This window comes from Rana temporaria, chromosome 1, assembly GCF_905171775.1.
Source record: "Rana temporaria chromosome 1, aRanTem1.1, whole genome shotgun sequence".
Taxonomy (NCBI): Eukaryota; Metazoa; Chordata; class Amphibia; order Anura; family Ranidae; genus Rana; species Rana temporaria.
In genome coordinates, this window is record NC_053489.1 from 485,918,492 (window position 1) to 485,943,217 (window position 24,726).

Sequence of the window (24,726 nt, forward strand, 5' to 3'; positions counted from 1 at the left end):
ATAGAGACAATAGGTCAAATGTGCCTTACCTAACACTATTACCATAATCCAAGATTATTCTACATAGACAGAAAAGATTCGACATTATAGAGACAATAGTAAAAAAAAGAGCTGTTAGTGGTCGCTGCTGGAATGGGTGGGGGAATTAAAATGATGATGATGAGTAATATTACAGCGCCTCTGAAAGTGGGACATCAGGGATGCTGAGAGGGCTTCTTAAAGTGGTTGTAAACCCAACCACACAGCTTGCACCTACAGGTAAGCCTAGGTTAAGGCTTACCTGCAGGTGCAAGGAATATCGCCTTAACCTACACGGTTAAGGAGATATTTTCACAAAAACGGGCACCGATGTCTACGGCGCATGCACTTACTGAGCATGCCGTTTTTGTGAATGGTACATTCCGGGGTTAATGCCATATTTCCACACATGTGCGGGGATCAGCCAGTCCCGCGCGCATGCGCGGGAGTGACGTCATCGCTGCTCCGGCCAATCACAGTGCCAGAGTGGCGATAACAGGAAGGAGATCAGAGGAGACATGGCGGCGGAGGGCACGGAGGAGAACTTCCAGGACTTCGATCTCAGGTAAGTCAATCATAATGAGCTAGTATGCTAGCATACTAGCTCATTGTGACTTTCTCTTGCAGGGTTGGTGGGCACTTCATTTGTGGAATCACTGTGGTGTCATTTACAGTTATTATCTATGGATTATTATTCTATGTATGGACTTTTTTGAGCTGGTTATTTATAGCTGCAAAATCACTAGTGTATGACCTGAATGTTATCCATTTGCTTGCATACAATCCTTTTGTCATCAGAGGACTGTTGTGGTCTCTTTCTCTATTATTGGTGCAGCTTATCTTTGTGCTTGTTTATATTGGGGCAGATCCACATACATTGGCGCAGGGCACAGCGTATGTAAGATACGCTACGCCGCTGTAACTTACTTTGCTTTTCTTTGAATCCTCAACGAATTTGCGCCATAAGTTACGTTGGCGTAGCATAATCTCTCGCGGCGTAAAGGGCGCGGAATTCAAATTTGGCGGGTAGGGGCCGTGTTTCATTTAAATGAAGCGCGTCCCCGCGCCAAACGAACTGCGATTGCGCCGTCCGTAAAAACTCCCAGGGTGCATTGCTGCAAATGACGTCGCAAGGACGTCATTGTTTTCGACGTGAACGTAAATGGCGTCCAGCCCCATTCATGGACGACTTACGCAAACGACGTAAAATGTTCAAAATTATACGCGGAAACGACGGCCATACTTAACATTGAATACGCCACCATATAGCAGCTTTAACTATACGCCAGAAAAAGCCGAACGGAAACGACGTAAAAAAATTAGACGGCCGGTCGTACGTTCGTGGATCGTCGGAAATGGCTAATTTGCATACTCAACGCGGATTACCATGGGAACGCCACCTAGCGGATGCCGAAAAATTGCATCTTAGATCCGACGGCGTACGAAGACGTACGCCTGTCGGATCTAGCCGAGATGCCGTCGTATCTTGTTTTGATGATTCAAAACAAAGATACGACGTGGGAATTTTGAAATTACACCAGCATATCAGTAGATACGCCAGCGTAATTTCTTTGTGGATCTACCCCATTGTGTTTATCCCACCTAAGCTGCTGCCTTTATTTTCAATTTTTTTAATTTAATTTAATTTATTTGGTATTTTTGTCTAGCGCGGTTTTTCCTTTTTATAAGCTTATATGTAATGCTCACAACTGACAAATGCCTCATTTCAGCTATTAACAAAAACTCATAAAACAGTATATTGTATATACTGCTGTTTTGGGAAAGTTTTTGTGCATTCGTATTCGTCTGAATGCATTTTTTTGTATCTATTTTTCATTTGATTTTACATTGTTACCTGCTTGCAGGTCTGATCACTATCACCAGTCCATTTTCTGTTTGAACTAAATATACAGCAATGTACCATTTTAACCAGTTCCCGACCCCCGCATGTACATATACGTCCACAATATGGCACGTACAGGCACATGGGCGTACACGTACGTCCTTGCCTATTAGCGGGTGGGGGGTCCGATCGTGACCCCCCCCCCCCGCTACATGCGGAGGTCTGCTCGGGGAGCGATCCGGGACCACGGCGCGGCTATTTGTTTATAGCCGCTCCGTCGCGATCGCTCCCCGGAGCTGAAGAACGGGGAGAGCCGTATGTAAACACGGCTTCCCCGTCCTTCACTATGGCGGCGCATCGATCGCGTCATTCCCTTTATAGGGAAGACACGATCGATGACGTCATTCCTACAGCCACACCCCCCTACAGTTGTAAACACATACTAGGTGCACCCTAACTCCTACAGCGCCACCTGTGGTTAACTCCCAAACTGCAACTGTCATTTTCACAATAAAGAATGCAATTTAAATGCATTTTTTGCTGTGAAAATGACAATGGTCCCAAAAATGTGTCAAAATTGTCCGAAGTGTCCGCCATAATGTCGCAGTCACAAAACAAATTGCTGATCGCCGCCATTAGTAGTAAAAAAAAAAAATTTATAAAAATGCAATAAAACTATCCCCTATTTTGTAAACACTATACATTTTGCGCAAACCAATCGATAAACGCTTATTGCAATTTTTTTTTACTAAAAATAGGTAGAAGAATACGTATCGGCCTAAACTGAGGAAAAAAAATGTTTTTATATATGTTTTTGGGGGATATTTATTACAGCAAAAAGTAAAAAATATTGCATTTTTTTCAAAATTGTCGCTCTATTTTTGTTTATAGCGCAAAAACTAAAAACCGCAGATGTGATCAAATACCACCAAAAGAAAGCTCTATTTGTGGGGGGAAAAAGGACGCCAATTTTGTTTGGGAGCCACGTCGCACGACCGCGCAATTGTCTGTTAAAGCGACGCAGTCCCGAACTGTAAAAACACCTTGGGTCTTTAGGCTGCATATTGGTCCGGGGCTTAACTGGTTAATGGAGAAGTGAAGGCAGGTAGAGGTTGTGGTCGCAGTCGTGGTGGACTCCTTGCTAAAAAAAAGTGGCAAGGTCCCTGCTACTAGCTCATCCTTAGGTACTGCTGACACTTCTGCCGCCACAAACATGTCATCCACAACAGTGGGTGCCACCCCCACTGCCACCAGCAAAGCTAGTTCCACCACCACCATTAGTTCTACTAGTTTTCCTGCCGGACCACCATCTGCTGCCACTTCCACTGCCAGTGCAGCTCCTTCTACAGGTGTCATGGCTTTTTATTTTTATGGGATAGGCAATAAAACTAGTATTAAACAAGTTGAGTTGCCTTTACACTCACCGCCTCCAATGACACTGGCTTGCCACTGCTCAGCCCCCCAAAGAAGCAATTGAGAGAGACAGCAGCAGAGACAGAGTGTGAGACTTTTTTTCATTGCCCCAAGAGAAAAGTTCTTCTGAGGTAGACGACTCTATGCAACAAGTTTCAGTAATAACTGGTTTTGGTGGTGATGATGATTGGAAGGAAGAATCCTGTGATAACACCGACCCCCCCCCCCCCCCCAGTGCCCCTACCATTAGCACAAGTTTACGAAGTGGAACTGTAGTGGCAACAGCTTCCACTACTGGTGTGCTACCTGCTGCAGCTACATCAGCCCTAAATAATACTAGAGATAAACAAGGTCAAGGGGCTGCATCGCGCCGCAGCAACGTTTGGAAATACTTTCACAGATTGGAAGGTGGGTTCTTTGGAAAGTGCAAATTGTGTGGGAAGCAAGTGAGTAGGGGGAAACAGTTGGGACATCTAACCAATATGGGTATGAACCTACACCTTAAAAATTACCACCACTCTACTTTACTGCAGGCAGAGGCAGAAAAAGGTAGCGCAGGAAGCAGACTAACAGACTCTGTCTGTACTGGTGGTACCTCCTTAACCACACCACACCACTCACTCACAGCACAGCCAAAGTCCACATGCAGTAGTTCCACTGCAGACACAATCAGGCTCCTCATCCCCCCAAGGACATCATCAGGCTACCCTAGATAGCTTTGTTGGCTTTAGTTCCAAGGGACTGTCAAAACAGCAGTCCAACAAGATCACCTGCCTCATTGGCCAATTCATTGCTGTTGGAGGAGCCTCTTTTCGCATGATTGAAGGGGAGCAATTTAAACAGCTCACGCATGCCCTTGCTCCACAAAATGTGGTTCCTGCACAAACAACTTTCAGCAGAAAGATTGTTCCAGCACTATACCATTAATGCGTTGCAGTATTGAAGATAAAAATGACCAAAGCCGAGGGTCAGACAATTCATTTGACCGCTGATTTGTGGACAGCTCCCAGCGGTCAACACGCTTTCCTGTCTGGCCACTGTGCCTGATGGTGGTGGCACTAGTGTAAGAGTTCAAACTTCATCAGGAAGCAGGTCTGCAGTGCAAGACCAGCAGAGTTATCAAGCTTTCCTGCTCCACACAGAAGTCTGTGATGGTAAACAATTAGATTGATGTTGGCCAATTGGTTTGGAGAGCAGACAGTCACCAATGTTTCTGTTGGGTTCATAGTGACAGACGGAGGTGAAAAGATGGATCTTTTGTCGGTGTGCGCTGTTCTGCACACATACTGCATTTAGCGGTCAAGGGTGCAATTCCAGTGGAGAAAGACAACAAGATTGCTCAAATCTTGGACGTTTGCAGGAAAGTTGCAGAGCATTTCCACCGCAGTGTAGGGGCTAGTCAACTGTTGAGGGAGGAGCAAGAACAATCAGGACTCCCCACACATCATCTGAAACAATATGTCAGCACCTGGTAGAACTATACCCTGGAAATACTTGAACACATTTTGGAGCAAAAGACTGCCATCCACAATTTATCATCCTGCCACATCATTGGGACTGATTCCACACTGGGACATGATGACTGGTATATAATTGGGCAGCTAATTTCTGTCTTAAAACCCTTCCGGGATGTGATGGAAAACTTGTGTCAAAGCAATGTCAGCCTTGGACAGGCCATACCCTTGTTCACCTATCTCATGGAGAAGATGGGATCATTCCTAGAAAACAGGGAGCCTCTTTATGGCAGGCCACTTGATGCCGATGTAGCCTTTTTCATCAGAAATCTATAAAACTTAAAAGATCAGCTAAATGACCGTGTCTGCAAAAGCCCTGAGCTCATGCTGGTTTCCCTGTGTGATCCCAAGATAACAAATAAACTGGCACTCAGAGACAACAGCCTCTCCTACTGGAAAGAAAAACTGATTGAAAGGGTCTGTAATTTGCAGCAACAGACACATACGCCGGATGATGCCAGTTTGGAAGATTCACCTGCCATGTCTGCAATTCCAAGGCATGTCACCTTCACTCAAAAACAACCGAGTGCAGCATGTGGATGTTGGCTAGAGGCACTTGACAATTTGGTGGGTGCAAGTCAAGCAGCTGGTAATCGAGAGGAGAGCAGTGCCTCTGAAATGGTCAAGGCCTACCTACAGTATATGAAGCACCTTTGCCTCCTACAGCGGATCCTTTGACCTATTGGGATGGTAAGAAAAGTGTGTGGCCTGCTCCTTGCCTGGTTGCCCAGCAGCTACTATTCAGTCCTCCAAACACTGTGCAAAGTGAAAGAGTTTTACTATTACTGGGAACATCCTGAATCCACGATTTTTAAAATGTAAAATAATAAAAGAATCAGACACGTTACTTACCGTTTTATGTCGCTGAATTTTTTACGACAGGCAGATGAGTCATGCTGATGGCGCTGTATCACATCAACTTTCCGGGAGACCTCCTCCCACTTCTCCTGCTTCCACTCTGAAGTGGTCTCCCTGGATCGGGTGCCACACAGCTGCATCCAACAAGGAAGCTTTTCCTCTACAAGGACCTGGGACTCAATGTGAGTCCACGTAAGGTTACACTTCCTGCTGGTTGTAGCTTGTGTCCCCCTCCTGCACTTTTTTGATGGTGGGGTGGTGCTGCTACTGCCTCCATAGAAGGGCCAGGAACCTCCATGGGGTCAAAGTGCTTAGAGCCACTGCCGGATGCTGCCATCACACTTGAACCAGAACCGTTAGGAGTGCAGAGTGAACAGGAAAGAAGTTATATGCTTGAATTTCGATATGCAATTCCATTGACTGACTGTTAGGGGAGACCGTTCGACAGGAAAAGAAGCAAACAAGTATTGCATCATTCAATACGATCAAAAATATATATAGTACCGTTCGACATGAAGATTCGACAAAGCAGCTAAAAACATACGATCACCACAAGCGGACATTTACGGGTTAAATGCTCCGCCCATAGGCTATAGAAGAATTTTAATGTTGTTTGACTTGTAATAAAAAATTAATAATTATAATATTATTAGTCAAACAACATTATAATTCTACTATAACTTGTTGGCAAAGTATTCATACAGTTTACTTTAGCTGCTTCGTCTAATCTTCTCAGAACATCCGACAGACACCATAAGCCTTCAATTGACAGTTTTTACCTTCATTAATTAGGATTTTTGGACAAATGCATTTTTTAACCAGTTCTGGACCACCGCACACTGATATACATTGGCTGTTTGAAGATGGATATCTCTGTTATGGCAGCAGCTAGCTGCCATAACCCATGTATCCTCCTCTGCAGCCGGCGGTCTGGTTTAGGATAATGGTGGTCTCTGCGGCGTATTCACTCCCGTACCCTCCGCCGCTTACCGGAGCAATCGGCAGCGGTGGAGGCAATCAGGTCCTTCTCGTGGCTGGGTATAGAGATGACTGAGGGGAAGATGGCCCCCACCAGTCTCCATACCATAGCAGGGCGGAAGAGACGTCAAAACGTCACTTCCAGCCATGGCTCTTAGGCCGGGTACACACGAACAAACATGTATGGTGAAAGCGGTCCGTCGGACCGTTTTCACCATACATGTCTGCCAGAGGGCTTCTGTACGATGGTTGTACACACCATCGTACAGAAGTCCGCGCGTAAACAATACGCGGGGCGTGTCCGCGGTGTCGCCGCGTCGATGACGCGGTGTCGCCGCGACAATGACGCAGCGACATGGGCGGCCCGCCTTTAAAATGCTTCCACGCATGCGTCGAAGTCATTCGACGCATGCGAGGGACGGCGGGCGCCTGGACATGTACGGTAGGTCTGTACTGACGACCGTACATGTCCGAGCGGGCAGAATTCCAGCGGACTGTTTTAAAACAAGTCCAGGAATATTTGTCTGCTGGGAAAAGGCCCGGCGGGCAAATGTTTGCTGGAATTCGGCCCGCTCGCGCCCACACACGACCGAACATGTCTGCTGAAACTGGCCCGCGGACCAGTTTCAGCAGACATGTTTGGTCGTGAGTATGGGGCCTAAAAGGTACATTTTTTTTTTTTTGCATTTTTTTTAAAAGCCTATTTTATTTTTGTATTGCATTTTTGTGTAAATATGAGATATGAGGTATTTTTTACCCCAGAAATCATATTTAAGAGGACCTGTCATGCTTTTTTCAATTACAAGGGATGTAAAAAATAAAAGGTAAAATAAATACAAAAAAATTATATTTTATTTGTGCCCCGTCCCGCCGACGTTGTCTTATTTATTAACTAAAAAAAGTGTATTTTTTTCCACAAAAGTGCACTTGTAAGACCGCTGAGAAAATACAGTATTGCAACAACCGCTTTTTTATTCTCTATGGTGTTGGGAAAAAAATGTATAATGTTTGGGGGTTTTAAGTCATTTTCTAGCCAAAAAAAACATTTTTACTTGTAAACAACAAATGTCAGAAAGTGGCTCGGTTCAGTGTGCACATGTCTAGTAGATGGGAGTGATAATTAAATTGATTTTTTCAATCTGAGATTTAATAAGTACCGTATAGGTCAAATCTACCCAAGGAGGAAATTTCCTATATTTACTCAATTTCCTTGAGTATGAGTATCACACTATGATAAAATCTGAAAGGTTTCATAATGTTTCCATAAAGCCTTCTTCAAGCTATCTTACCATGCTTACCACAGGCTAAACAGGAAGTGTAGTTTTAACAGACACAAAACATATAGAGTGGGGAAAATAAAAAAATTAAGGGTCTATAATTTTTATCATAAGTGTATTATAAATGATAGGGACATAATATCAACCAAAAATTCTGAAAAAACAAATGCTATAAATTTAGTTGCACTTCAGTGAGTAAAATAAGTATTTGATCCCCAAGCAAAACATGACTTAGTACTTGGTGGAGAAACTCTTGTTGGCAAGCAGGTAAGAGGTAAGATGTTTCTTGTAGTTGGTAACCGGGTCTGCACACATCTCAGGAGGGATTTTGGCCCACTCTCCTTTACAGATCTTCTCTAAATCCTTAAAGGGTTTGTAAAGGAAAACATTTTTTTATCTTAATAGCTTCCTTTACCATAATGCAGTGCTGTTTTCATGTCCTCATTGTTCGTTTTTGCTCTCAAGTTGCTGTAATTGTTCTCTGATCTCCACACTTCCTGGTTGTCTGTTTCCTGATAACCACAGTACTGGGAGATTTCTCTCTGTGGTCACTAATCAAGGAGGTGTGATTACTGTGTGTCTAAAACCCCACAGCACCAATCAGTTTCATTTTCCAAACCATCACTGCCCTGTATTGGCTCTGTGGCTCTGTACAGCAGAGAAGCAGGAAACATGCAAAAACGAAACTAGAAACTACAGGTACATTATATGATTGATTTTTATCTATTTTTAATCGTTTTTAAAAGGAATCAGTTAACTATTATGTCTCTATACCCTGTAAACAGTCATTTCAGCAAAAAAATGTTTTATTTACAACTCCTTTAAGTTTTTTTGGCTTTAAGTTTCATCTCCCTCTAACACATTTTCTAAAGGATTAAGGTATGGAGACTGACCAGGCCACTACATGACCTTAATGTGCTTCTTCTTGAGCCACTTCTTATGTTTTGGGTGATTTTCATGCTGGAAAACCCATCCATGACCCATCTTCAGGAAAGAAGGTTCTCATTCAAGATTTTACAATACGTGGCCCCATTCATTGGCAATTCAATGCGGCAAAGTCGGTCTGTACCTTAAAGGGGTTGTAAAGACAAAAATATTTCCCTCTTAAATTAAAGTCTGACAGTAGCTGATAAAGTAAAAAGTAATGTTTTGCATTATAACTAGTTTGATACCTGTTGAAATAGAGCTGTTTTATTCACCTCCGTCACTCCTGAATCATTATTCTCACTGACTTCCTGGTTTGCGGCGCGCATTCATTCTTGCTACATCACGGCCTAATGGGAACTACAGTTCCCATTAGGCTTTGCCTCCACGCCTGTGAGGGATAAGAGAGCATCTTCACGCAGGGCTGTAGTCATAGGGAGGGGGTGAGCACATTCTGCTTTCCACCATGCAAAATAGCTCAGATGCTGGTGGAAAGCAGGAAGAGGAGAGACAGGAAATGGCATTTTCAAACCTGGATTACTGTATACATGTATTGTAGGTCAAAAGGAAAAACAAGGTAAGTGATATTTAAATGCTCTAGCTTACAGCAATCAATTGATCTAATAAAAAACAAACCTTTAGTGTTCCTTTAAGCAGAGAAACAACCCCAAAGCATAATGTTTCCACCTCCGTGCTTGACTGTAGAGATGGTGTTTTTAGGGTCATAGTCAGCAATTTTCTTCTTCAGGACTCGCACTCCTGATTAGCTTTTGGCAGAAGCGTGGGCAATTGGCTCTCGGTGCTGCCAATCACACCCAGTGAGTCAATAAGGAGATGGAAGGGGCAGGGCTGAGCCCTGACTTCATGTGTCAATGGACACACAGAGCTGCGGCTCAGGAGTGTGCCTGCTTGGGTGCCCACAGAGAAACCTGGCAGGAGGGAGGGGCCAGGAGTGTCATCATTGTACATTATTGTAACGCTGGACTTTTGGACTCTGACATTCCGAAGCAGTGGTGGTCAACCTTCTTGTTTTAGTGTGGCCCATGACATCAACAAAAGGCTTCACATTATGTTCAGTGAATTAAACACTACAGGAAGCTTTCAGAGACACACACATGCTATAGGATATGCTCAGATACAGTATGAAAGATATGTGACAGAAGATAGTCAGAGACAGTGAACAAACTCTAGGAGTTGTTGGAGACATACTTCAGGAGACAGTCATAGAGTAGGGACAGGTAACAAAAGACTGCAGGAGATCGCTGCTATTACAACCCCTTTGCAATCAATCAGTGCTTTAATATTTGTGCTTCCTATAGCCCTTTTAAATTGTACTTATGCCACATTAGATAGTTATGTTAGCAAGATCGGAGGGGAAAAAGAGAAAAGCACATGAAATAAGAAGACTGTGAAAAATTGTAAACCAGACAATTTAACTGCTGGAACCTAGTCTAAAGAATATTTCTTTTACTGGCTTGAGTAAGCAAAATAAGTTTAACCACTAGAGTACCGGGCCATCGTCAAATGACGGCTCCACGGTTACTCTGAAAATTCAACAGGACGTCATTTGACATCCTGTATTCTTGCGGCCACTGGGGGGCGCGCGAGCGCGCCGACGGCGGCGCGCGCCCGACGCGTCCCCGAGATGCCGATGCGCGTGCCTGGCGGTCGCGATGTCCGCCAGGCACTCGGAAACGGCGGCTACAGGGACAAGACGTGGAGCTCTGTGTGTAAACACAGAGCTCCACGTCCTGTCAGGGGAGAGAGGAGACCGATCTGTGTCCCTTGTACATAGGGACACAGATCGGTCACCTCCCCCAGTCACCCCCCTTCCCCCACAGTTAGAACACAATTCAGGTATACATATTAACCCCTCCCTCACCCCCTAGTGTTAACCCCTTGAATGCCAGTCACATTTATACAGTAATTAGTGCATATTTATCGCATTAATCGCTGTATAAATGTGAATGGCGCCAAAAATGTGTCAAAAGTGTCCGATGTGTTCGCCGCAATGTCACGGTGACAGTAAAAAAAATCGCAAATCGCCGCCAATACTAGTAAAAAAATTAATAAAATAAAAATGCCATAAATCTATCAGCTATTTTGTAAACGCTATAACTTTTGCGCAAACCAATCAATATATGATCATTGCGATTTTTTTTACCAAAAATATGTAGAAGAATACATATCGGCCTAAACTGAGGAAAAAAAACGTTTTTTTTAAAAAAAATTGTGATATTTATTAAATAAAAAAGTAAAAAATAGTGTTTTTTTTTTAAATTGTCACTCTTCTTTTGTTTATAGCGCAAAAAATAAAAACCGCAGAGGTGATCAAATACCACCAAAAGAAAGCTCTATTTGTGGGAACAAAATGATAAAAAAATTGTTTGGGTACAGTGTAGCACGACCGCGCAATTGTCATTCAAAGTGCGACAGTGCTGAAAGCTGAAAATTGGCTTGGGCAGGAAGGGGCGTAAGTGCCCGGTATGGAAGTGGTTAAATAAAACAAAAATAAAATAATACAATGTTGTTGCAAAAAAATATTATTCTCTTTCTCTACAATTACTGCCTTGTGCTGGTAGTAGCAGTGACAGAATCTGTAAATGGAGGAAGCGAATCAATCATCACTCATCCCCCATTCAGATATCTCGTGCCAGTCATAGAAGCTATACTATAGCTTCTATGAATAGAGGATCAGGCAGGAAGGGGAAGGCATAGTCAAGCTCTACTGATTAGATTAAGGTAGCAGGAGTGTAGGACAGAGGATGTTTCCTACTGTTCCACCCAGAAATAGAACTTCCGTGGATCGGATTAACCCCCCCCCCCGGTGCCACATTTGTCACCTTTTAGAGGGGATACCTGTCAAATCCAGGTATCTGCTCCCACTTCTTCCCACCCGCTGCCTTCTGGGAGAAACACAGTTCCCAGAAGACAGCAGGGACTATGCAGAAAGTGCAGCTAAACTCGTGCATGCATAAGTATCCCGGCGCTTGCACTCAGAGCCCAGGCACAGGTCAGGGAATGCTCACTGCCAGCTTACCATGGGATGATTAGCCCTTCGGAATGGCATTTAAGTTTGGCAGCATTAGGAAAGAGTGCTGCACTTTTTTTTTATTACCATTTTTTTTATATAATTAACAGTTCAAATGATGAAACTGGGTTAAAACATTATAGAGAGTCTTAGCCAGCACATTCACCAATGTTACAATATCTAAAAAAAAGGAGCTTTTAGGCTTCATTTCCATGGTCGTTTTTGGACGTTTTTACAGACACTTTTCTGAGCTTTTTTTGCAGCTTAAAAATGGCTCTCCATGTTAGTCTATGGCCTCATGCCCACCATGACGTTTTTGAGCTGTAGATGGCTGAGCCGTTTTTAAGCTGCAAAAAAAAAAACAGGACCTGTGTGTTCTGAAGCTCCAGCCTTAGAGCTGTAAAAACGCCAGACGTTAAACGCTCAAAAACGCTAAAAACGCTACCGCAGCGTTTTTGAGCTCCAGCTCAAAAAAAAATATGGACAGGCGTTTTTAAGCTGTAAAAAAGGCTAACAAAAGTGGCTGTAAAAATGTCCATGGAAATGAAGCCTTATGCCGCGTACACACCATCACTTTATGTGATGAAAAAAAATGAAGTTTTTAAAAACGTCACTTTAAATGACCGTGTGTGGGGGAAAACGTCGTTTTATGTCTTCTAAAAAACAACCAAAAAAAATTGAAGCATGCTTTAATTTTATGTGTCGTTTTTCAAAACGTCAACTTTTACTTCACAGAAATTGACCGTGTGTAGTAAAAAACGTTGTTTAAAACGACGTTTTTTCACCCGCGCATGCCCAGAAGCTACTTATGAAGCAAGCTTCAATGGAAAAAGTGGTGAGAACGTAACCTCGCTTTGCTAGAACATTGTGAGAAAAACGATGGTGTGTAGGCAACTTCGTCTTTGAAAATTGAAGTTTCAAAAACGTCATTTTTTACTTCACAGAAAATGTTGTTTTTTTTCATCACATAAAGTGATGGTGTGTACGGGGCATTATAGTTAAAAAATGCTGGGTATTCACCAGCTGTCATATCCCAGTTGATACAAATGTTTGTAAATATGCCCCATAGACAAAGTGACCACTACAGAAACAACAGCCATCTATACGAAGGGCTAGTATTACATTGCCAATTCTATAGCGATTTACAGAGCCAGCAATATAATGTAATCATAATGTGAATAGATTAAATATGTGTGAAGACATTTTCCTAGGTTATTTTAGAAATAACTAGTCTGCTGCAAGATTATGGAAAATATGAACATATATGAGGCTAGATATTTTCTAAGATCATTCGATTGCGTGTGTCTGTGTATTTCTTTCTACAAATTGGAAAGTTTTTAGTGCTCAACCTTTTACCTAAGATCTACTCAAGTAAAACAAAAATATAATAAAGCTATATATTCAGGTATATGCATATACTTACCATTATCCCATTGTGCACAAAGCCATGTCTGTACCGGGCAGGTTTCAGATGAGGGTATTCTTCAGTGCTTGTAACTTTAATGCCCCATACCCTTTTCCAGGCTTCATAAAGCTGTACATGTACTGGGTAGACACCTGAGTGATGGGGAGCCACTGCATAACCCATGTTTGTTGGAATGCCATGTTGCTAAAAAAATAAATAAATAGGAGTTAGAATTAGCCCAGAGAAGCAAGGCTTTTAAAAGTGAGATGGAATTCACAGAAAATATTTAAAGGCATAAAGGACTCTAATGGTTACAGTGTGCATGTTGGTAAGCACTATAGAAAATTATTTTTTTACAGAAACAAAATCAGTGCTGACAGCCTTTTGAAAAAATACAGAAATGAGGCGCTAAACTGGTTAGCCCCCTCGTCCCAATCTAACTTCCATATGCATACCCTGCTCCCATATTTCAATAATATAAGAAAAATAAAATCATGAATTTTCTAAATATCCCTACAACCTAAATTGATAATACAATTAAAACCTCAACAACTAGTGTAGACCTAATGAGCATTGAGCACCTGTGGTTAAAATTTAAAATCATATTCTAATTTACACATTTGAATTCCATTTATGTATATCCTACTCTTATTAATCTGAATGCTTATTAAACATACTTTCTGCATATCCTCACATATTTACTGCCTTGAATTCCATCTCACATATCCACTATGTGTAGACATTGCTGTGTCCCAGGGTGCTGTTGACCATATCACCAGGTTAGATTAATCGGCTTTCCCCTTTTTCTGCCTCCCCTTGGGTGGGAATTGAATGTGCAGTTTCCCCAGCCTCCTCTATGGATGAAAATATAGCAGAATTCGCTGAAATAGCCCTGATTCGGACCAGCCTAACTACAGATCAGCCATCTATGCCCTCAGTTACCTATTCTGGAGACCCAGTGCTAATTGCTATGCTTTCTGCATTTCTACAACAGGAACTATCAAAAGCATGTGCTATCATTTCTATGGATTTCAAGAATGTTTTGAATAGTATTGGTGAACGATTGGATACCAGAAAGTCCAAGATGGACGGTATGGTTAAAAGAGTAAGTCAGACCACCAAAATGATTGTTTCTCTACAGCAGCAATTGGATCAAGTTCATGCAAAAATAGAGGACCTGGAAAACTGGTCTCAGAGGTATAATTTCAGGACCCGGCTCCTCCCGGTAACCACTGTAATTTTAGAATCGACTGTTCAGTCACTGATGCAGGATTTGAAACCCATTTTACCCAAACTTCTGCTTCCAAATATTTGAACATACATATACCGTGTTTTATTTGTCAAATGGTCTGGACAAGAAGTGGGGTGTGGCAATCTGTATTTCAAGACAGTTCCCATTCACACCCAATGTAGTCATAGGGAATAAGAAAGGCAGGTACATTTCTGTAGCAGGGAAATTTACCGAACATACAGTAACTTTAATTTTCTACTATGCTCTCAATATGGGACAGGTGAATTTTCTTTTGCAATATGTTGGAGGTTTTGATACCTCATGTGTTGGGCCACATAGTCTTGGGTGGGGACAGCAATACCTCATTAGACCAAATTTTAGATAAGTCTAACTCACACAAAGTGTTCCTGAAGCACACTCCGAGGCAAAGCTGCATTTTGGCAAGCTTGTTGCATTCCTATTACGTTATAGACATCTGAAAGGAATAGTCATCGTACCACAAGGGACTACACATTATATTCCCATGTAATAGGAACCTATTTAAGAATAGACCACCTATTTATTTTATCTCCATTTCTCCTATTTATCATGTCAGCCAAAATAATCGCTATCCTGTGATCACACCACTTCATCAATTCAGATAATTTTATCCGACTTATGGACCAAACCACAGCCTCAGTATGGCCCCTTAATGCTTCTTTGCTTAATAAGCCCTACTATTTTCAGAAAAGTATAAAATACACCACGCCAATACTTTAGCAACAATTATTCTACTGACACTTCCCTGATTATTAACTGGGTGGCTCACAAGGCGACTATCTGTTGTAAATTGATCCAAATCACTTCCAGAACAAAACGAGTCTGCAAGCACACCATCAAACTATAGGAAGTGGAGTTACAATGACTCCTGAGAGAGCAGAAGTCTTATTCTCAATTAGACCTTAGACCAGGCGAGGGAAAACTTGGCCCTCCAGCTGTTTTGAACTACAAGTCCCATGAGACATTGCAAGACCCTGACAATCATAGGCATGACTCCTAGAGGCAGAGGCATGATGGGATTTGCAGTTTCACCACAGCTGGAGGGCCGAGATTGCCCACCCCTGCCTTAGACTGAAAATAGATTTTACACACACGGCTTTGAATCTCAGCCTAATCATGATAGCTGAAAAATATATTTGCTGGTCTGGACACTGTTATTATACTATAAGAGATAAACCCAATAGTTTACTGGTGAGAAAACTCTCAACCTTATAACCCCAGCCTACTGAAATTGAACTTATGTCATGGTCAACAAACTGAAAAACCAAAGCTGATCTTACGGGAATTATTTAACTTCTACTCTAAGCTCTATGCTTCTCCCGAACTGTTGTCTGAGGCCTCGTACACACGACAGAGTTTCTCGGCAGAATTCGTCGAGAATCTCGGTGAAGAGCCGGATTCTGTTGAGAAACTCGGTCGTGTGTACATTTTCGGCCCGATGGAGCCGCCGAGGAACTCGTCGAGCAAATAGAGAGCAGGTTCTCTATTTTCTCGATGGCAGTGGATTTTGGCTCGACGAGTTCTTCATCGGGCTGTTTTTTAAACGAGAAACTCGGTCGTGTGTATGCTAAGAAACCTGTCAAAAACTTAGACACTGGAGACCAACATAGGTAAAACTAGCGTTTGGAATGGAGATAGCACATTCGTGTCGCTTCCAACATTATTTAATCGTTTATTTGCAGCGCTTTACACAATTTTTTCTAAGAGCACAAAACAGCAATATAATAATTTTTTTTTTACGATATTCACACAGAGTTCCTTAAAATTAGGTGGAACCTTTTTCTTACTGGACTCAATATTTTTTTTTTTTTTTATTGTCACCTTATTTTGGTCGTGTGTTTTAAATCCTGCTTTTAATATTCACCTTAATTTTAAATTTTAAAAAAATGCAAATACTTTTTTTTTTTGTAATGTCAAGTTCCCCCCATAGAAACCTTATTGCTTTGTCTTATCTCATGTGTCCCTTTCAAATTACACCTTATATCCAATTTTTAAAAAATAAGAACCTGCCTTCTCACTTGCAAAATTGAAATGTAAAAAAATACAAGGACAAGTATGAACTGTAAAAAAAAAATGTACCATTTATTTTGGTAATAAAAATAAATTTAATATGCAAAAGTCAGCACTGGAGAGCTTGCTGCCATTTGTGCACAGCCAGGTGTGGCCTGATGTGACTGGTGATCAGTTGGAGGCCAAAATGGGGACTTGAGAGGTTCATTCAGGAAGTCACGCATCAAGGTCTTGGACTCCCCGAGGTCAGAAACTGGAGCAGGGCAGGCAGATGTCACCAGGTTGTGGTACTACAGCAGCCTGAACTCTGGTACACCACATGGAAGTAAGGGAGTCACTTTCTGGATTTCTTCAAGGCCTTCCTTGGTGGCTTCCCTGCAGCCTGCTCTTTCACCTTCTCTGCAGCCTTCTCAGCAGCCTTCCTCTTCTGCCTGGCTGGAGGTGGTGCCACAGGGGTAGTACTCATGCCAGGAGGAGGAGTAGACGAAGGTGGTGGAGGATGAGTAGCCGACGGTGGTGGAGGAGGAGGTGGAGGAGGAGGAGGAGCAGTAGAAGGAGGAGGAGTAGTAGAAGGAGGAGTAGAAGGAGGAGGAGCAGTAGAAGGAGGAGGAGTAGAAGGAGGAGGAGCAGTAGGAGGAGGAGCAGTAGAAGGAGGAGGAGTAGAAGGAGGAGGAGCAGTAGAAGGAGGAGGAGCAGTAGAAGGAGGAGGAGTAGAAGGAGGAGGAGCAGTAGAAGGAGGAGGAGTAGTAGAAGAAGAAGAGGAAGCAGAATGTTCAGATGGAGCAGGAGAAGAAGAGGAAGCAGAATGTTCAGATGGAGCAGGAGAAGAAGAGGAAGAAGAATGTTCAGATGGAGCAGGAGAAGAAGAGGAAGAAGAATGTTCAGAAGGAGCAGGAGAAGAAGAGGAAGAAGAATGTTCAGGTGGAGCATGAGAAGAAGAAGAAGGTGGGGGAGCTTGAGAAGGAGCATGAGAAGAAGAAGAAGAAGAAGGTGGGGGAGCTTGAGAAGGAGCATGAGAAGAAGAAGAAGAAGAAGAAGAAGAAGGTGGGGGAGCTTGAGAAGGAGCATGAGAAGAAGAAGAAGAAGAAGAAGAAGGTGGGGGAGCTTGAGAAGGAGCATGAGAAGAAGAAGAAGAAGAAGAAGGTGGGGGAGCTTGAGAAGGAGCATGAGAAGAAGAAGAAGGTGGGGGAGCTTGGGAGTTATGTGGTGTGTGAGGATGGGGATGGCGGCAAATCACAGTGTCCTCCGTGAGAAGACCCCTCACCCCCTGATTTGCGAGGGTGATGAGGAGGCCCTCAAAGAGGAGGCGTTGGTCTAATGTCATTTCTGACATTTTGGCCAAAACCACTGTTACAAATCCCTCCTGAGCAGTGGGAGGCTGTTGCAGGGTTGCATGGGCGTCCCGAATGAGGGCTAGTGAGGCGTCATGCACCCTTGTATCCCTCACCTGCCTTCTCGGACGCAGACGAAGAGGAGACACCTGGCATCTTGTGCTTGGCCCAGCAACCTCGTGCAACCCACTTGGGCCTGCCACCTCATCCGCTCCACTTGGGCCTGCCACCACGTTACTGATACTTGGGCCTGCCAACACGTCCAAGATACTTGGGCCTGCAGCCTCCTCCAAGCCACTCACCCTGTCCTCCTCCTGCCTGGCATTTTCCTGATCCTCCTGCTGCCTGGTCTCGTCCTGTGTATGGAAAAAAAGTAAAGTTTTACTATTTTAAAACATTTTTGTTTTATTTATTTAAGCTCCTGACTGTTGCATTTTTTTTTGTCACGACTTAGCTAAGCCAATCATTCTGACCCATGTTTTATGGTCAATCACACCACAAAAATTCATGGCCAATACTGACAAATTTTAGGAATAACACTTTTAGATCTAATTTTTATTTACCTTTAATATCTTAATTTACATCTCTTTAACAACATTTAAACACCACACATTTGCACATTGAAAGTACTATATACCTGGCTCCAGCTGGGCAAATCCGGATCTTCATCCAGGATGGAAGACTGCTGAGAGGGTTCATCTGCAGAGGGAGCAGCAGGTTGGCTGGAGGGAAGGCTGGACCTTCTGTGGCTTCTGGGGGGAAGGCTAGAAAGTGACTCCCTTACCTCCAGGTGTTCATCCAGGAAGCTCAGTTTGCTGTAGTACCACAACTTGGGTTTAAATACCCGCCCTGCTCCAGCTCCAGACCTCATCGAAGCCAAGACCTTGTTGCGTGCCTTCCTGTAGGTGCCTCTCAAGGTCCCAATTTTGACCTCCAACTGGTCAGTTGTCACATCAAACCCCACCTGTCTCCGCACAAGTGGGAGCAGGCTCTCCAGTGCAGTTTTGCGCAATTCTCTATTTCTAGAGATGGGGTCTTTGGTGGCCCACAGAACAGGAAGTTCTTGCCACCTATCAATGAAGATCTCCAAGAAGTCGGGTCGGTTAAAGAGATTCATCTTTTCCTGTCCAAAACCAAGGATAAAAAAATAATGTCACTACACAATCTATAAAGTCAATTACTCTTTCTCACAAGCTAGCCCTTAAAGGGTCACTAATGGATAACTATATTTTTGGAGGAAATGACTGTTTACAGTGTCTAGAGACATACAAGTGCATACATATAATGTGCCTCTAGTTTCACTTTTGGTTTTAAATTTATTTAATGTTTCTGTGAAGTAAAGAGACACACAGAACCCAAAAAAAATAAAAGCAGGGCATATTTTAATTTCTAAAATTATTAGCATTGTTTTGGTGGATTTTTAGACACACAGCTTAGACCACAGTGACAAGCTCCCCTGATAAATTTGAGAGGGAGCCAGAGAACCAGGAAGTGATGATTTATGCAAATGATTACAGCTGCTTAAAAGCAAAAAGGGACAATGAGGACATGAAATCAAGACTGATATAATGTAAAGTTAGTTATTTCTGCCCCAAACAATTTTGGCTTATTGCTCCTTTAAATGTCTGTCTTTCCTGAATATGCCACTGCTGTCCCAAGTTCGAAGCATACCTACACGCTTGTCGTTCAAACGTCTTTCTTACGCAACCCGGTCGTATGGACGCTACATGTGTTCGAGCCTTATATACACTCCGCACACGACATCCGCCCATGCTTAAAAAAAATTGATGTTTCCCCCCCGCCCCTTATCTTCCATCGCAAAAACGACAAGGAGGAATTGGCAGCAGATCATGTTGGGTCAGTTCCTAGGAAACAGATGACCAGTTGTGTCGAACTAATAAGCCAGATCTCATCCTCATTTGTGTATGAAACGTTAGTTAGAGAAAAGCACTCCCGATATAGTTTGGTCAAGACATAAAAGCGACCATTTGCATCATGTTTAAACCGACTTGTTTTTAGAAGACATCCTGATGAGAACCGAGATTGCCCACACAACAGTAGTTGGATCAAAATGCATAATCAAAGCGTTGTTTACGTACGACGGCACTATAGCGGACCATTACCTTCAAATTTCAAACTGGCTATGTTTTAATTTATGAACCTAAGATGTAGGCCACAAAATCATTCAATCAAGAAAAACATGTAAAATGTAGTTACATACCGGTCTTTGACCCGATCGTTATCTCCGCCGTCTTCCACAAACTGTGAACGCCCCTTTTACTCACGTGGTAGCCCTTTATACACGCGCATGTGGGACTTTACGCACGTCTCCCCGCCCCTGACGTTCATGGTGTCGTATTTTCCCCGCCCCTTTTCCATCTTTTTTTTGTTGGAAGCACATGGAGAATATGGCAGCACGGCGAATCCGTTGTAAGGCCTCCAACATGACCTTTGAGGAAATGGTGGAGATGGTCCTCATCCTCAAAGCAGAGGACTACGATGGGAGGCATGGGCCATATAAGTACCCTAATAAGGTCAAGGCCCAAATAATGGAGAAGGTGAGGAGGAGTCTCCATCAGAAATTTGGGGTGAAAAGGTCAAAAGAACAGATCCGGAAAAGGTGGTGTGACCTTAAAAAACGTGAGCCGGAACAAATGAAGAGGATCAGGAGAGTGATTAGAAGAAGTAAGTTTGTTATATATTTTGTAAGATTTGTTCCGCGCCATGTGTTTTTTATTTCAGGTTGTACTGTAATATTTTTTTATGCACAAGAATTTGTCGTCAAACTGGACGTCCATTCGGAACGACTAAATATTGTGTTTAAAATCCTACAAATTATGACATTTTTTTAAAATTGTGGTGAGATCAATCGTGAAAATTATGTAGATGTGCTATTAAAACCACAAAACTTTTTTTACTAATTAAATATACAGTAAAAGGAGAGTCTGCTCAGCAGTCGGTGACACATGTGGACTCATTTGCATAATTGTTGTCCCCTTTAATAACCCATTTTGGGCTTCACACAGAGCTGAGGTGATCCAGTGTATACTTGGTTGGCTTACATGTTTAAAAGTAGACCAAAGCTACAAGATTTGTCAGGATCTTTGTGAATGCCTTCAATCCTGTGTTTTGCCCTGAGGGGTTTTTCTAAACATCAATAGTCCCAGAAATTGTATAAAGTGAATCATATTCCTCTTTCAGGCCTATAAGCTATAAAAATCCTGTTTCCATTTTCTTCATTCTCGTAGGGCGTCATGAAGCAAGAAGGGAGCAAGAAGTCCAGCAAGCCACACCCCCGAGGGATGGTGATGATGCGCAGCCTGCCACCACATCAGGTAAAGTAACATATAACTAACCCAGCTTCAGGTAATGTAGATGTAGGCCTGCCTAATTTAAAAAAATTGTTTTGTCCCACATTTCAGGATCAGGTGGTGGCTTGGACAGGCATACTAAACAGATGCTGATCTCCGAAATATGGGCCTGCAGAGAAGAGGTGGAGGAGATACATCTGGCCAACAGAAAAATAAACGAAAGAGCAAGGAGGGTGGAAACTAAATTAAAAAATTTACTAGATGTTTTGGGGAGAGTCTGAATCAGAAAAAAATACAAAAAAAAATTTTAAATACCAGATTTTGCTGTTTATTTAATTAAAAAAAAAACAAAAAAATAATATAACCAGATTTAGCTGTTTATTTAATTAAAAAAAAAAACAAAAAAATAATATAACCAGATTTTATACTTTATTTAATAAAAAAAAAACAAAAAAATAATATAACCAGATTTTATACTTTATTTAATAAAAAAAAAAAAAAAAAATAATATAACCAGATTTTATACTTTATTTAATTAAAAAAAAACCAAAAAAATAATATAACCAGATTTTATACTTTGGTTATATTTTTTTTTTTTTTATTAAATAAAGTATAAAATCTGGTTATTTTATTTTTTTGTTTTTTTTTTATTAAAGAAACTGTCAAATCTGGTTATATTTTTTTTTTTTTTTTTTTTTTTTTTTTTATTAAATAGATTTGACAGTTTCTTTAATAAAAAAAAAACAAAAAAATAAAATAACCAGATTTTAATGTTTATTAAGAAAAAAAACCAAAAAAATTACAAAAATGATTGTATATTGTATGAGAAAAATCACCCACAAAAATACAAAAATGATTGTATATTGTATGAGAAAAAAAAACAAAAAAATTACAAAAATGATTGTATATTGTATGAGAAAAATGACCAACAAAAATACAAAAATGATTGTATATTGTATGAGAAAAATCACCCACAAAAATACAAAAATGATTGTATATTGTATGAGAAAAAAAACCAAAAAAATTACAAAAATGATTGTATATTGTATGAGAAAAATGACCAACAAAAATACAAAAATGATTGTATATTGTATGAGAAAAATCACCCACAAAAATACAAAAATGATTGTATATTTTATGAGAAAAAAAACAAAAAAAATTAAAAAAAGGATTGTATATTGTATGAGAAAAATGACCAACAAAAATACAAAAATGATTGTATATTGTATGAGAAAAATCACCCACAAAAATGATTGTATATTGTATGAGAAAAATGACCAACAAAAATACAAAAATGATTGTATATTGTATGAGAAAATATACCAAAAATTTTTGTAGGGTATTTATGAAAAAATAAAAATAAAAAAATTAAGAAAATAAAGAGCTTTTGAACATCAAAAAAGTGTGTGGTGTTTTTCCTAAAATACGTAAAATTTTCTATGTGTTTGGTTTGGGGGTCACCTGGGAAATGTTTGCTAGTTGATAATGAAAATACACTTAGTTACACTTAGTAAAGAACTCCAAACAACACAAGCAAGACATAACAAGTTTAGAAAAAAGATTATGATTTATTTTGTTGAAAGCTACAATTAGGGCAAATTTGATTGAGATGGTATTGCCCCCCTACCCATGAAATAGTCCATGTATTTGTCCCGGACTTCACGGGCACTCTGGGGGGGCAGTCCTGTGTGGCCAGCTTCAAGGCCCGCTTCAAGGCCCGCCAAAGTTTCTGCAGGGGTCAAATGTTGTGCCTCGGGCCCAACCAGGGCCATATAATTTGGAGATTGTCTCCGCAAAAAATTGTGGAGAATGCAGCAGGCAAAAATAATTGTATTCCACTTATATTCCGCCATGTGGAGAGAGGTGAGGAAAAGGCGGAACCGGCTGGCCATGATGCCGAAAGCGTTCTCAACCACTCTACGTGCTCGGCCCAGCCGGAAATTAAAGACACTCCTCTCTGGGGTGAGGGTGCGCTGAGGGTATGGCCTCATAAGATGGGGTCCCAGGGCAAACGCTTCATCAGCCAGGAAAACAAATGGCAGGCCTTCTACATTCTGGTCATCCGGTGGCAATGACAGATCATCATCCTGAAGGCGAAGCGCGAACTCCGTCTGCCTGAAGGCTCCCCCATCCGATACCCGTCCATTCATCCCGACATCCACAAAAAGGAATTCATACTGTGCTGACACCACCGCCATCAGCACAATACTGTTGAACCCCTTATAATTAAAGAACTGGGATCCTGAACGGGGTGGAGGCACGATGCGGACGTGCTTCCCGTCGATGGATCCCCCGCAGTTGGGGAAGTTCCATCGGGTCTGGAAGTCCAAAGCCACAGACTGCCACTCCTGTGGTGTGGACGGAAGCTGGGGAAGAAAAAAAGAAAAAATTAGCTATATTACCTTGCAAGCAGATTATACAAAGACATTATAAGCATTATAACATTTCTGGGAACTAGCATATTATATCTAAATATATTTAGACAATTAACACATTAAACACCCCCTCTGATGGGCCAGTGCCCAAGTTTGGGGGAGGGCTAGATGAGTTTTGGAGTACTAAAAAAAAAAAAATTTTTGATTATTGGTGAACATAGACTTTACAACACATTTGGGAGGGGAGGGCTAGATGAGTTTTGGAGTCCTAAAATATAAAAAAATTTATATTTAATATTGGTGAACATAGACTTTACAACACATTTTGGAGGGGAGGGCTAGATGAGTTTGGGAGTACTAAAAAAATTTAATTTTGATTATTGGTGAACATAGACTTTACAAAACATTTTGGAGGGGAGGGCTAGATGAGTTTTGGAGTCCTAAAATATAAAAAAATGTATATTTAATATTGGTGAACATAGACTTTACAACACATTTTGGAGGGGAGGGCTAGATGAGTTTGGGAGTACTAAAAAAATTTAATTTTGATTATTGGTGAACATAGACTTTACAACACATTTTGGAGGGGAGGGCTAGATGAGTTTTGGAGTCCTAAAATTTTAAAAAAATTATATTTAATATTGGTGAACATAGACTTTACAACACATTTTGGAGGGGAGGGCTAGATGAGTTTGGGAGTACTAAAAAAATTTAATTTTGATTATTGGTGAACATAGACTTTACAACACATTTTGGAGGGGAGGGCTAGATGAGTTTTGGAGTCCTAAAATTTAAATAAAAAAAAATTAAATATTGGTGAACATAGACTTTACAACACATTTTGGAGGGGAGGGGGGGGACATTACAATGGATATAACACAATACATTGGGAAGTGACTAGACTAGGTAGGTTGGGGCCCAGGATAGCATGCTGGGGAGGTAAGTGATGGGAAATATGCATGTAGGCCAAAAAAGGGGCATCAAAGTTTACATCATGCATGGGGGCAAAGGGGACATTCACAGCATATTCCAGACATGGTAATTAGGGAAGGAGGAGATAACTACAAGACATTAGCATACATTATAGACATAAAATGTGAGATTAAAGGAGAAAACTTACCCTCATATATTCCTCCTGCAGAACCTGGATGATGGCAGAGCAGGTGTC

At 41.5% G+C, this 24,726-nt stretch overlaps 1 protein-coding gene across 2 annotated transcripts in view; it reads right to left on the reverse strand.

Moving 5' to 3' along the window:
* LOC120918466 (bifunctional heparan sulfate N-deacetylase/N-sulfotransferase 4-like) overlaps nucleotides 1–24,726 on the reverse strand; it is a 494,123-nt gene that overhangs the window by 220,932 nt on the left and 248,465 nt on the right. For both annotated transcript variants that reach the window (XR_005744379.1, XM_040330064.1), the window contains exon 5: nucleotides 13,280–13,465. Coding sequence is in view for 1 of the 2 variants with exons in the window: in XM_040330064.1 (XP_040185998.1) it covers nucleotides 13,280–13,465 (186 nt within the window). In the remaining variant the exon portion in view is untranslated. The remainder of the gene's footprint in view (nucleotides 1–13,279; nucleotides 13,466–24,726) is intronic.